Source organism: Artemia franciscana, chromosome 10 (genome assembly GCF_032884065.1).
Source record: "Artemia franciscana chromosome 10, ASM3288406v1, whole genome shotgun sequence".
NCBI classification, from domain to species: Eukaryota; Metazoa; Arthropoda; class Branchiopoda; order Anostraca; family Artemiidae; genus Artemia; species Artemia franciscana.
Window position 1 is genome coordinate 33,648,712 of NC_088872.1, and position 15,411 is coordinate 33,664,122.

Below are 15,411 nucleotides of genomic sequence, written 5' to 3' on the forward strand. Positions count from 1 at the left end.
AATTTCATCATCCTAGCTTACCTGGAAGTGCCTAAAGTAGCAAAAACGGGACCAATTTTGTTTTGCCATATCTTACCTAGGCTCTGGAGTTTCCAGCCGGTTTTGCCGAAACTGACTTTCATTCCATTTTATCTAAATAAAGGCTCCCCTTAGGTCAATGAAAATAGCCACAACAATATAAGCGATTTTTCTTTTTAATTTTGAAACTAAAGCCAACCCTTGAAATATACTCGATTCTGAGATACAAATATCAAAATTTTCAAACTCGTTTTTCTCCATTTTTTGAAAAACCGGTTCGGCAAAGCCGCTTTCAGGTGACGTTTTGTTTTCTTAAAAGGTATGTTTTTTACACATTGCTATAATGGCCACTGGGAATCTCTGTTCTATTACCGAAAAGTACGAACTTTTGTAATTTCAAACATTTTTGGGTAGAGAGGGGGGTCTCGGATCAAGACGAGTCTCCCTCCCTTTGTAAAGCTTTAAGATTAAATATACTTTCCATAATCGGTTTATAAGTTACGAAATAGACTACAGGGTCATGAAAAAGTGCGATTATTTTGCAGTAAAAGTAACATAGAAAAATTGCAGATTGTCATCGAGACGGTATAATAGCAGTATTTCTTCACTGATCGTCCTATCATATTTTTTAGAATTATGTCAGCACACAGGAGAAAATATGCGATGCTGATATATTAAACCCCTAAATTTTTATTCTCGTTTTCTACATAAAAAAAGAAAAAAAATACTGATAGAGAATTTTATGAGTAACTTCTCATGCGCACCACAATAGTGCTGCCAGTAAGGACTTTGTTATATGATTATGATTTTCTATCGAAGAAGATGTTTTAAAAACTTCGGAGGAGGCTCATTCGATTGGTAACTGAAATTCTAGTGCCTCTTAAAAGAGTTAAAAGAGACTCCGATGCCCCATGGGACTACGAGTACATGAGACTGCAACGGCAGCTACTTGTGACTACGACTTTGAACACTTCTGACTACGAGAATTTACGACTACGTGTGATAATGACTACTTCTGACTGTGACTATTTACGACTAAGACTGTGACTACTTGTGACTAAGACTGTGACTACTTGAGCCTGCTACTACATATAATTGCAACTACTTGCGACTACAACCAGTTGTGACTGCAACCACTTGTGACTGTGACTACTTGCGACTACGGCTACTTACAACTACGACTGCTTTTGACTGCGACTACTAGCGACTGCTTGTGACAACCGGCGACTGCAGGTGCTTGCGACTGTGTCTATGATTGCGACAACTTGTTGATTTAGTTAAATAATATTCCACGCTCCCATCCATCTAAAGTTTTATAGTACAACTATTATCAAAAGTTGTTGCAATATTTTGTTCAATATATAAATAGCAAGTCAAATTCTTAATTTTTAAGGAGAAAACCAGAAAAATATTTTACAAATCAATCAAGATTTACGCAATTAGTTTGAAAATGTACCACGGGTAAATCTTCTTTTTATCCGTCACAAAAGAACCAAAAGTTCCAGAGATGGGATCATAAGAAAAGATATATATTGAAATTCAAATCTGTTTCTCACAATCCTCTCAATACTCAACTGCAAATAGGCTGATGGCCTTCACCCTCCTTTGCCAGCTGATTTTTGCTACCCCAATGCCACAGTCGGCTGGTGGAAATTCATCAGCGGGAATTTTTATTCGACTTTTACAAAGTTTTTTGTTTTCAGTTCAAAAACACTTCTCTCTATTTTTTAGGAAATCTTGCTCTATTCAGTGAATCCCATGTTCAATGATTTTTAAGCCACATCTGCCATAGATTAGTATTCTGGGAAGAATGCTAAACGTTGTCAGAATAGGAACAACATTCACTCAAAGAAGGAGATAAAAAAGTTTTGCCAATTATAAGTCCGATTTTGACACACTCTTGCCAATGGACACGACTAGCTTCTTCAAAAGAGTTTGATTTTCTGTCGCATCGACGCAATTTCAGTTCAAGATTATTTTATGAGCAAAATTCTTTAACAGTCAAATACGCCTTGTTCAGAGGCGAACATGTGCGCATGTGCACCTGCCTAAATTTAGTATAGTAAGAACGTGCATTCAACTACTTTTCTTTATTGCAACTGAGTTTTATACTAAGGCTAATACTAATGAGAGATTCAATACTAGCAGTACGAAAACATTAATACTGTTTATGCTTTGCTCATAATTTTACTTGTCCGGCTTTTTATTTAATGTTTTGACGGATCCCTTCCCTAAAAAATGTGTCTGTTTAATTACATAGTACTATTCGAGGCCTCAATACATGTTTAAAAAATAAATTAGGTTACTTTGAATTGAATTTGCTATGCAAAAAGGTCCTAACTCCCATGAGCAGGTGTATGTTAACATAGCTTACTATTTTTCTGAACATCATCTATTTTTTGAAATGTCTAAGATTTTTATCAGTGATTTCTTGAAATAAAAAATGGATATTCGTGCTTATGCCCTCGTACTTATGCATACTTATGCCTGCTCAAACAGGATTTTCATCCTCTTTGAGTAGCACATTGTTGAGCATTTGTTAGTCTCCTTTTTCTTTATGTTCACTTTTCAGAATTCTGGCTTAATACAAGGAAAGCTTTTGACAAGGCAACGACCAAAAAGGAATGTTGATGACTACCTCGTTTGGGAGGACATAAAATTTGACCGGTCAGTGAAAATTAACGGAAGGGACTACAAAATTACCGGCTGTGATGACTGGACTGTGGTAAGAACATTAACTTTGCTATTATTCAAGTCTGCCTGTCATCTTTTTGTACGCATGCTCACTTTTGCATTGCCTGGTATACAATTTATAAACTTAAATTATCATTATACAATTAAACTGCACTGAAGACTGAGCCTGTTATAAAAATGGCTCGTTTAACGAGATCGTTAAACGTCAAACAATGAGGTCAAGAATTAAGAAACAAAAATCAAGTTTCTAGGTTTCTTCAACATTGACTACGAAATGGAAGGAAAGCTCAGTGCCAGCCTGATAAACAATTCCTGAAAAGTTGTTAAGCTATGTTTTTACAGATAGAATTGCCCCCCCCCCCATACCTAGGAAAAACCCATAGCTACACCTGTGAGATCGTCGATCTGTTATCCGATTGCTACTGTTATCCGATGAGTTGTTGTAAAACATACAGAATTCTAGGTTAGTGGTTCCTCATTATTTTGACGGCACCATATTGGGTGCTCTTCTTTGTTTCGAGGCTCTCAATAGAACGATGCAATGTATGGAATTTCTTTTTGTTTTCAATAACTGTAAAGGCCTGATATGTCACCCCTAGGAAGGATCTTCCTGGTTTGGACTCCACCTCCCGTCTCCAGTTACACTTCTGCCTCAAGGTATTACTTGTATGCATCCTTGGCCATTTTTTAGCGTATAACTATGTAAAACCCTCAACATAAATACAGGTAGCGCTTGCCCCTCCCCTCTCTCGGAAAATCATCTGCGGCATCCTTGCTTTGAAAGAGAAAACAATATGTAACAAATTATTGCCGTTTCCTACATTTTGTGAAGGCCTGATGAAACGGCAGACAAGAGTTAGCATTTGCACAACAGCTCATATCCTCTATTGCGAACTTTAAAATAAAAACATGTTTAGATGTACTTTATTTTTGTAAGGACAATCGCCCTCTACTCTCCAGTTAAGAAAATCCTCATAAAACGAATCGCAATTTAACGTGGAAAATGTAATCAGGGCTGGGACTAAGTATCACTTGAAAAGTATGTGCAATAAAATTCTTACAACACATGTTGAGCAACTGGGGGTGGGGGGTATGGTGGTATAGAGGATACTTGCATAGTAAATAGAGGCGCGAATTCATGGAAATCTTGAGACGGGAGGGCAAGTATTTTTCAAATTGCTTATACAGACATAGAAAAAAAAATCTTATGATAATATCTTGGAGAAGCAATCCTTTTTAAATGAAAATATGTTTTCTAAACCTAGGGAGAGGGATAAAATATAGGAGGGCTTTGTATTCCCTCGGAATTTTCACCCCTCTTAGTAAAGAAAGAGGTCCTGCCCTCGAATTGCACTATTGACAGACTTTTCATAGCTTCTTTCAATACTGACAAAATCTTCCTTCTGTAATTGTATCTAAATGTTAAGAGGGGTTTACAGATTGTGTTTTCATAAGCCTAAACCAAAAAGAGGAACTATATTTAGCATAAACATTTTAAGAATGCAAACGCCGCTCATTCAAACAAGAATTGCGATACATCTTGCCATTCGTTTTCCTTGTTGTAATAGGAAATTCAAATTAACGTTCAATGATTCAACATCTATCAACGAAAAATTCATGGTCACGCAAGACTAGTGAAATATTCTGGATTTACAAAAAGCTGAGATATACTAATCTTTTAAGGGGAGTCGTTTTATGGGCTACAGTCCAAATCCTTTATGCAGTCAAAAACCAGGATGGAAAAAGAGCTTTCAAAATGTCCCTTATAGATGTCACTACCTAAGTTGTGTTAAGTTTCTTAAGTTGTTGACACCATTTCATGCAAAATCCCATTGGGCTTGAACGAAAGATTGTGAGATTTTGTAAACATACTTTAGTTAAGACCATATAAAATGATCTGATTACTCTTCTTGTAAACAAATAGTGAAGAAAATTCGTAAAACTGCCGACAGAATGACGCAATTCGTTTATGACGACGAAACTCATTCGCTTGGGCCAAAATTTAAGCTGCCAACTGAGCAAAAGGAGTGCCATTTGTGAGGGCCTAAGGCCTGAAACGTTAACAATCTTTCTCGAGTGGAGTGGGGGTCTTTTGCATCCCGGACGAAGAGCCCGCGAAGCGAGTACTTTTGTCAAGTATTAATTTTAAAAGAATGTTTAAGAAAAAAAATGTTTTCTAAAGATACGTTAAGGGCCATATTAAAACCTAAAAGGAGCAGAAGTAAATTCATATAGGCTACTAATTCAAATTACTCAGAGTTACGACAGATATTCTAATCTGGGAAGTAAATAAAACTGAAAACGACCAAAAATTAACAATGAATAATAACATGAGAAATAAAGATAACAGATGCTGCAATAAATGAGCAGAGGAACGAATAGAAATTAAAATGAATAATGAATCCGATTTTAAACCGAACGGAAAATACGACACAGAAGAGTAGGGTTACCGACCCACCTTTCAAAAGCCAAAGCGTCATTGGACCTTCGTAAAAAAAAACGATTTGTATTTCTAGCGATGTGTTTTTTATTTGTCATGACATCACAAAAATATATAACAAGGCTAATCAAGGTCTACTAACAAGAGGGGTGCTACAACCTCCTCAAACCTTATAAATGGCTTGAGTACCGTTTGTCTTTTATTGAAAACAATATTTATTTTGAATAGTGTGGTTTTTACGGCACTTGGTATTAACCAAGTGACATATAGCGATCGTGAATTCTGTCGGTCTGTCGGTCGGTCTGTCTGTCGGTCTGTCCCGGTTTTGCTACTTTAGATACTTCGAGGTAAGCTAGGACGATGAAATTTGTCAGGCATATCAGAGACCGGACCAGGTTAAATTAGAAATAGCTGTTTATCCGATTTGACCATCTGGGGGGGGGGGAGTGGGGGCCGGTTAATCCGGCAAGAATAGAAAAAATAAAGTATTTTAAACTTACGAACGGGTGGTGGGATCTTAATGAAATTTAATGTTTGGAAGGATATCGTGTCTCAGAGCTCTTATTTTAAATCCCGACCAGATCCGGTGACACATGGGGGAGTTGGAGGGAGGAACCTAAAATCTTGGAAAACGCTTAGAGTGGAGGGATCGGGATGAAACTTGGTGGTAAAAATAAGCAGAAGTCCTAGATACGTTATTGACATAACCGGAACGGATCTGCTCTGTTTGGAGGAGTTGGGAGGGAGAGGGTTAATTCTGAAAAATTAGAAAAAATTAGGTATTTTTAACTTACGAAGGAGTGATCGGATCTTAATGAAATTTGAAGTTTGGAAGGATATCGTGTCTCAGAGCTCTTATTTTAAATCCCGACTGAATCCGGTGACATTGGGGGGAATTGAGGGGGGAACCTAAAATCTTGGAAAACGCTTAGAGTGTAGGGATCGGGATGAAACTTGGTAAGAAATAAGCACAAGTCTTAGATACAGGATTGATATAACTGGAACAGATCCGCTCTCTTTGGGGGAGTCGGGGGGGAGGGTTAATTCAAAAAAAATATTAAAAATAAGGTATTTTTAACTTAGGAAAGAAGGATCGTATCTTAATGAAATCTCATATTTAGAAGGAACTCGAACCTCAGATCTCTTATTTTAAATCCCGACCGGATCCAGTGTCATTAGGGGGGGGAAATCTTGGAAAATGCTTAGATTGGAGGGATCGGGATGAAACTTGGTGGAACGAATAAGCACAAGTCCAAGATAGGTGACTGACATAACTGGACTGGTTCCGCTATCTTTGGTGGAGTTGGGTGGGGAAGTAATTCGGAAAAATTAGAAAAAATTAGGTATTTGTAACTTACGAACGGGTGATCAGATCTTAATGAAATTTGATATCTAGAAGGATCTTGTGCTTTAAAAATCTCACTTTAAAACTCGACCAGATCCAGTGACACTGAAGGGAGTTGGAGGGGAAACCGGAATTCTTGGAAAACGTGAAAATCGAGGTATGCTACGAATGGTTGATCGAACCTTAATGAAACTTGATATGTAGAAGAATCTTATGTCTCAGATGCTCCATTTTCAATTCGAATCGGATCCAGGGACATAGAGGGCTGGAGGGGGAAACAGAAATCTTGGAAACCGGAAATCTTGGAAAACGCTTAGAGTGGAGAAATCGGGATGAAACTTGATGGGAAGAATAAGCACAAGTTATAGATACGAGATTGACATAATTGGTACGGATCCGTTCTCTTTGGGGGAGCTGGGAGTTGTTTGGGGGAGCTAGTTCGGATAAATTCGAAAAATTGAGGTATTTTTAACTTTGGAACGGGTGACCAGATCTTAATGAAATTTGATATTTAGAAGGAACTCATGTCTCAAAGCTCTTATTTTAAATCCTGACCAGATCTGCTGAAATTGGGGGGAGTTTGAGCGGGAAACCGGAAATCTTGGAAAACGTTTATAAATGTCGTAGATACGTGATTGACGTAACCGGACTAGATCCGCTCTCTTTGGGGGAGCTGAGGGGAGGGGTTCAGTGATTTGGCGAGTTTGGTGCTTCTGGACGTGCTAGGACGATGAAAATTGGTAGGTGTGTCAGGGAGCTGTACAAATTGACTTGATAAAGTCGTTTTCCCCGATTCGACCATCTGGGGGTCTGAAGGGAGAGGAAAAATTAGAAAAATGAGGTATTTTTAACTTACGGGTGGGTTATCGGATCTTAATGAATTTTGATATTTAGAAGGACCTCGTGACTCAGAGCTCTTATTTTAAATCCCGGTCGGCATTAAGCCTCTGATTTTCTTTTAAAAGCAATCTATTGATTCTTAGAATTTTGCTAGAGCTCATGCCATATGAGCTATTGGCTCTTCTGACCTCGTCACAAGTGCCAAATGAGTTCTTAGCTCTTGTTATTTGTCGGAATGTCGATAAAAATAAAGAATTATTATAAAAATCAAGTTTACCGCAAAGAACTAATGAATGTAGACTGATGAATGAACATGAACGGATATTAATTCATGGTCTAAGAAACGTGTAAATATTTTATATTGTAATTGTAAGAGAAAATAACTAAAGTGTATTTTGTTTTTTGTCGAGTGTAAATGACGCTATCGCCTCTAGGTGGTTTACGGGGCGGTAGCCCATACATATGTCTGTGATATTTACTGTTTGTTTCAAGGTTGACTCCAGTTTTCATTTTAATTTTTTCCTATTTTAGGATTTACCTATTTATGTATTGCGGTTTCTGTCATCTTTATGTTTGATGTGGTTGTACATTTTAATTTCTGTCCATTTTGAATTTTTGAATTGGATAGCAATTTCTCTTGGTTTTCAGCTGGAATTATTAGATGACTTTACTTGTGCTTTAATGATGCTCCTTTGATACTTTCCTTTGGAAAACTTTGGCTTGTCTAGTGACGCCTCATGACCACATAGGATGTTGTATTGGCGCCATGGCAGCTGAGACCAAACTTCATACCCCAGATTGCCAAGCAGAGATCAATCCAAACCCATGGCTAAAAAAGCTTGTTTTTAGAAAATATTCTTTTTAAATTAGTACTTGACAAAAGACCGCACTTTGTGGAAATCCTCCGCCCTCCCAAATATCAGTGGGTCTACTCCAGTTTTTTTTTTTATCGAACCTGGAAATCTAAACTTTTTATCCCTAGCTCCAGTCGAATACCACCTTTCCTAAAATTAATGTAAGATACCTTACCATATAAAGAAATGTGTATAAACGAAGTCCATGAGACTGAAGATTAAGCAACAATTTTTATTTCATATACCTTTCCTTTTTTGGATCTTGTATAATTATATCTGAGATCTTAATTATACCATGTATAGGTCTGGTTTTTATACGCTTGGCTTATATATTCGCTTTCGTTAAAACCCGCAGTGGAATCCATAATAGCAATGTTATTTCAATTAAGATCGTGGGCGTAGCCATAGTTCTGTTTCAGCAATAGTCGAATACACTTTAGAAGGGGTGCCCGATCAGTCATGAATGTAGGTGTCTGGGAGTTTGGCAATGGGTTCCCCAAAAATTGGAAAGCCTCAATTCCGCCCCCCACCTATAAATATAAATATTGATCGGTTTTTGGTTCTTTAATTAGTCCCTCACCGAAATTAAATATAAAAAGAAACAAGTTTTTTAAGTGAAAGTAAGGAGCGACATTAAAAATTCAAACGAACAGAAATTACTCCGTGTATGAAAGGGGCTGTTCCCTCCTCAACGCCCCGCTCTTTACGTTAAAGTTTGACTCTTTCTCTCAATTCTACTTTGTAAAACAGTAAATGACTTCAGCGTAAAGAGCGGGGTGTTGAGGAGGGAACAGGCCCTTTCATACACGGAATAATTTCTGTTCGTCTTAAGTTTTAATATCGCTCCTTACTTTCAGTTCAAAAAAACTTGTTTTTTTAATTTAATTTCTGAACGTTTTTAAATTAATGCATTTTTGATTTTGGCTCTCCACAAATGAATAATTAAAACGAAATTTGCGGATTATTTTTTTTTCCTAAATGGATTTCTCTTAGTTTTGATCAGACGATTTCGAGAAAAGGGTGGGGAGGAGGCCTAGTTGTTATACTTAAAAAGTCTACTAAAAAGGCTACTTAAAAAGGCAATTAGAATTTTTAATTTTTAAAGAACGTTTTTATTAGTAAAAAATATACGTAACTTACAAATTAACTTACATAACGAACTTCTATATTCGTATATTTTTAGTATGTATATGAGGGGGTCTGCCCCTTCGTTAATACCTCTCTCTTTACACTAAAGCTTTAACTATGTCCCAATTCTTTAAGAATGATCCCTGAATCACAAAGGCTGTAGAATAAATAGTTGAAATTACTGACAATACTTTAGCGTAAAGAGTGAGGAATTTAGGAGGAGACGAACTTCCCATATATGTAATAATCTCTGTTCGTTTTAAGTTTTAATGCTGATCCTTACTTTCAGTTGAAAAAACTTTTTCATATTTATTTTTTCAATGTTTTTTTTAATAATGCTAGAAAATCCTGCGCCCCCTTAATGTAATTTCTCTTCTCCCACGAAAAATTCCTCCAAGGCAAGATCCTCCCACGAAGACCCCTCCCTTCAACCCCTCCAGTAAAAAAAATCCCCCTGAAAAGGTCTGTACACTTCTCAATAACCATTACAGTATGTAAACACTGGTCAAAGTTTGTAACTTGCAGCCCCTCCCCTGGGGACTGTCGGGGAGTAAGTCAGCCCCGAAGACATATATATTATGTTTTTCGACTATGATGAACAAAATGGCTATCTCAAAATTTTGATCCGTTGACTTTGGGTAAAAATGAGCGTGGGATTTCACGCTCATTTCAATTTTTTGGTCACTTAAAAAGGGCACTAGAACGTATAATTTCTATTAGAATGAGCCCTCCCGCCACATTCTAGGACCACTTAGTCGGTACGATCACCCCTGGGGAAAAAACGAAAAAAAACGAAAAAAAACTAACAAATAAATAAACACGCACCCGTGATCGGTCTTATGGCAAAAAAATACTAAGTTCCACATTTTTCTATATAGGGGCTTGAAACTTCTACAGTAGAGTTCTCTGATACACTGAATGCGATGGTGTGATTTTTGTTAAGATTCTATGAATTTTAGGGGGTCCTTCCCCTATTTTCCAAAACAAGGCAAATTTTCTCAGGCTCGTAACTTTTGATGAGTAAGACTAAATTTGATGCAACTTACATATTTAAAATCAGCATAAAATCCGATTCTTTTTTTATTTATAATTAGTATCAAAATTCCGTTTTTCAGAGTTTCGTTTACTATTGAGCCGGGTCCCTCCTTACGGTTCAGGTCGTTCGTTACCACGAACTGTTTGATAAACACCCGTGTGTATTTCCGTATCCAATACTTACTTTTACTGTAATCATTTTTAATATCCATAAGAATTTCAGTTGTAATGAGTCTTTTTGTTGCTATTTATAAAGAAAATGCTTTAATTAATAGTTCACATTTCTGAAACTCTAAGGTTTAAAAGACATGTCCTTTAATTTAGATAATATGCTATATTCAAAAGATCTGCTATAGACAAAAGATTTGGCAAAAATCGATATATACGGAAAGGGAAGATTTGAAGAGAATTTCTTGAAGAAAGATTTTCTGAGGGATATTTTTGGGGTCTTCTAATCTTAAAAGGCTATTTTCCGTGTTTTCGCAAGTTTTTTCGCAGTTTTGTTGGGGTGGCGCGAAGCGCCAACAGCTAGTATGTATGTATATATATATATACCAACTATTTGGAACTACATTTGGTACCAACTATATTTGGAAGCGATGGGTAGTAGGTTGTGTGGGTGACGAGCTCCCTCTTGCTACTCCTGATAATGGACCTGACTTGGAAGTGAGAAAAGGAAAGAAAACATAAAAACATCATTAGCACTATCTACCGTCTCAGAAAGTATCAGTACCAACTATGGCAAGCTAAGCGAAAATCCTACCCATTTTACTTATAAAGCGGATTGAATGTTTGATATTATCAATGAATAGTTATAATCATTCTTGTAATTATAATTATCAAAAGAAATGCTAAGGAAACCATGTCATCTAGATCTGTTAAGAATTATGTCCAGCGGCTGATCAACTCGTGAATATATCCTCTCGAGTATGCTGAGTTTAGATGTGTTTTACTAAGAATTTACTAAGAAATGTCCTTTGGTTAACTAAAGACGAATTCATATTTAACTGTAGGGACGTTCTTCTAGATCACAGGAAATGTGCGCCTATTTCTTTTATTGTAGTTTTTTTGGCCCAATATTATTTACAGTGTAACTAAAATTAAAGAAATGAATGGAATTCAAATATCACTTTCTTTGAATTCATTTTTAGATTCTTGCCCTAGCTCTCTTGTTACAGATAATTTTAAAGTGAGCTCAATGGTTTTCGATTTTTATTGGTTTCATTCTTTCCAGGACTTCTATGCAAAGGCCGGAATCGACGTCCCTTTTAATCGTCCACGTAGTAGTCCCTTGAATGAGAGACAAGTTAGCCAGCATCGTCCTGCGACCCCTCAGCGCAATAGTGTCTCTCCTGAAAGCCACAGTCATAAGTCCAATGGAAGTTCATCCCGAAAATATAAACTACGGCAATATTTAGAACATGATGGGCATGTTCTGAGGTATTAAATAAACAAAAAAATTTTTACTGAAAAATAAAGAGAGATGTTAAAATTTACTTCGAACAAACTTGCAAACTTACAAAAATCTACTATAAACATGAAAAGTAACATAAAATATTCAGAGTGCAGAAATCAAACCTAAAACCAAAGCACAGACAAATGAGTGTCGTTTTTCCAAAAAAAAGAAAAACTTTTACTTTTTTGGAGCGCCATAAGCATCACTCTTATTTTTGTTAATTTCCATGTGATGTACGTTAGGGTTCTTATTAATTTCGATTTCTGTTTGTTTTGTTGACACATAATTCCTTACTAAGTCTATGCTATTGCGTAGCATATGTAAATAAAACAATGAAATCAGCTATTATAACGCAGTTTAAAAAAAAAAAAATCTCGAATCGGGGTTGACTCTCTAAAATCAAACCACATGAAAAATATGAAACGAAATGTTTTTTTGAAACGCCGAAATAGACTTGTATGCTGTTTTCATAGAAAAGAAATGAAAAAAATATTAAAAGTAAGCTTTAGCGTAAAGCAAACAGGTGGTTTGTAGATAAGATTGAACAGTTAGGAGACAGGAATTGAAGACCTAAAACGAAGACGCATATAGTCACACAGAAATCGACTTCTAAAATTGACGCTAAACGAGATCAGTGCCTTATCCCCAATAGATTGTTTTTTATTAATCACCCTTTTCTTGTTACGATTAGATACGATTTTTTAATCGTACTCCAAAATCAGTAATTATTACTCAGCTTTAAGTTAAGTTCAGCAATATTCAGCAACTAACTGAACTTAAAGTTCAGAAGTAAATTATAATAGGAAACTTTATTGAAATCTGTTTTTATTCTTACAAAAAGGTTCTTGGGAAGCAAAGGAAACTCACAATCAATTTATAGTATATGCATCTTAGTAACTTACTTTCTATGAAAAAATCTTATTGGAAACTTTTGTCTAATTTTTCTTCCATACTGTTAATGCAAGTAAAATTGTAATCCACAAAAAAAAAAAAATGTAATCCACCATTTCAATTTTGGTGGATTGAAGTTAATATATTATTTTTTAAATATACTTTGATGTTTCTACCCAAGATTTTATTTTTGAACCAGGACAATAAATTGCTTGTATCGAAAAAGTATTCTGGCTTATTCTATTTTTCAAATTTAGTTTCTGTTAAACGTGACTGAGACTTTAAACAGTCTTGGAAACTTAGTTTAATTACAGAATTTTAAGGACAGATTACTAACGTCTATTTGAAGTATACGCTATTTTAGGAACCACTCTGATCACACAGTTTAGGATTACAACCATTATCATTTTGGCTGTCTTGTAAAAATAATTTTGCAAATAGTTTTTTCTGTACCTTACTAGAAGTCAGTAAACCTTATTTCCATTTTGTAATAATTAACAATGAATAGATGTGTCATCTAAGGGACATGTCTCCCCACTCACCTATGTGCTCATCAGGACAGAAAGTCGCAAATATCGTGCCGTAAAGCAGCCTATTGTAATTTTAGTACGATTTAACCAGGTTTAACTTGGATCCATAAAAAGGATTAGCAAACTGGTAAAATGTGTTGACTCTTTTACCACCAAAAATTCTATCAAGTAACGTCTCCAGCTCCAGTCACATGAAACTGTAATTACGAAACAAGTATATTGGGGAAATGATGCTCTCGAATCACTTTGACTCTTAAAAAAGGCACTATAAATTACAATTTCAAATAAAATGAGTCCCATCTGATGTACCATCCATTCCATAAAAGCCTTATATGCCCCCAGGGCAAGAACTTGCACACCCTTCTCCAGAGCTCTGGAGAGTTGCATAAACCCTGGATGCGTTTTTATATGTTCTTTTCAACTATTTTGAGCAAAAGGGCTATTTTACAATTTCAATCAGATGCGTTAGGTGAAAATAAAGGGTAGTTAGTAGGGGGAGGGGGTTAGTGGTGGTGTTGGTTCGGATCAAGTCCAAAAGCCTTGTTATATATCTTTGGACTAATTTGAATAAAAAATGTTATCTTAAAATTTCTATTAGATGCATTTCGGGAAAACATGACGTATGGGGGGGGGGTAGCTACCTTCTGATCATTTTGAATCTTAAAAAGGAAACTAGAACTTCGTTGGTTTTTATTGTCAATCCTAAAAGCCCCCTCCGAAGTATATACGACCTCACTTGCTATAACAATCTTATATGCCCCCAAGGCATAACTTACAAACCTTTGCCCTGAGGGCTGTGAAGGGGAGGGTTGTCATCCTCAAAGACATAACTTACCGATTCTTTAACTACTCTGAACAAAATTGCTATTTTAAATCTTGATTATATGACTTTGGGGAAATGATGGGCCTAAGGAGGGGGAGGGCTAATTACTCACAAATCACTTATGACTCTTAAAAGGGACTATAACTTCTAATTTCAAATCAAATGGGCCCTATCTGAAGCTGATATGGCCAGCCATTCCATAAAAACCTTATTTGCCTTCAGGACATAACTTACAACCCTCACCTTGAGGGCTGTGAGGGAAGGGGGTCATCCTTGAAGACACCATTTCTAGACCTTTCAACTACGCTGAAGAAAATAGCCATCTTAAAATTTTGATTGGATGTGTTTGGGGAAATAATGGGCGTAGGAGAGCTATTTGCCCTCCAATCACTATTGACTATTTAAAATGGGCAGTAAACCTCTTAATTTCTAGTTGAATGTGCCCTTCTTGAAGCATCTACGACAATTTCCCTCTATACAAAGTGCCCTGGTCCTAAAACAAAAACACAAAATAAAAATAAATAAATAATACATTGTGCCAACATGATATGGCTAGGCTTATATGATACTGTGCCAGCATGATATTACGCTATTGCGCTGCCTATGATAAGCCTTTCTTTATCTCAAAACTTGATTTACTGAAAACAAAATAGTTGGCCTTAATCGCTGGTGGCTTTTACTGTTTTCATATAGCTTAAAATTTGAAGTTTTTAATCGACCACGTACGATCCATCGACGCTGATTAAAGAAGGTGTAATGCTATTTTATGTAGTTAAAAGTTTGGCATATTATGAGAAAAACTTTTGATTCATTTAAGTTTTCTAAGGCTAACAACGGCCAGTTGTTTGTACGAAAAAGTTTTTTGGATGTCCATAAACAGTGAAAGAACTGACACCAAGATCTCCAATTTCAACTTATGTGTTCAAGAGATGCAGCGGATTTCGGAGAAACTTCTTGGCTTCTGAAACAACCTATTGACGTGAAAGGAAACGTAACGGACCAATCGATCGACGTTGTTGCATTTAAGTAGAAGGGATACAAATATCAGTCCATCAGAAATGTCGAAAATACATCCTCAAAATTGACACAAAACATTATAAACTACAAATACGATTTTCAGACATGACTTCGAGCTAAGGCACTTTTATCTTGAGCAGTTGAAAAAAAAAAATAACCCCGGTAGGTCCACTGCTGGAAGCCAAGCAAGAGATAGTATGATAACTTTGGAAATAGTTGCACATGCTTTGGAAAGAAGCAGAGAACTTGACGTCTTACAGGCAGTTCATCCTTAAACAAGGTATGAAGATGGCGTCATTGGGAACATAAGGACGTCCGTCCCCGTCTAGTCAAATTACAC

At 36.3% G+C, this 15,411-nt stretch overlaps 1 protein-coding gene across 2 annotated transcripts in view; it reads left to right on the forward strand.

Moving 5' to 3' along the window:
* LOC136032102 (EF-hand domain-containing protein 1-like) overlaps window positions 1-15,411 on the forward strand; it is a 78,788-nt gene that overhangs the window by 50,137 nt on the left and 13,240 nt on the right. For both annotated transcript variants that reach the window (XM_065712250.1, XM_065712251.1), the window contains exons 3-4: window positions 2,591-2,743; window positions 11,589-11,794. In XM_065712250.1, the coding sequence (XP_065568322.1) occupies window positions 2,591-2,743; window positions 11,589-11,794 (359 nt within the window). The remainder of the gene's footprint in view (window positions 1-2,590; window positions 2,744-11,588; window positions 11,795-15,411) is intronic.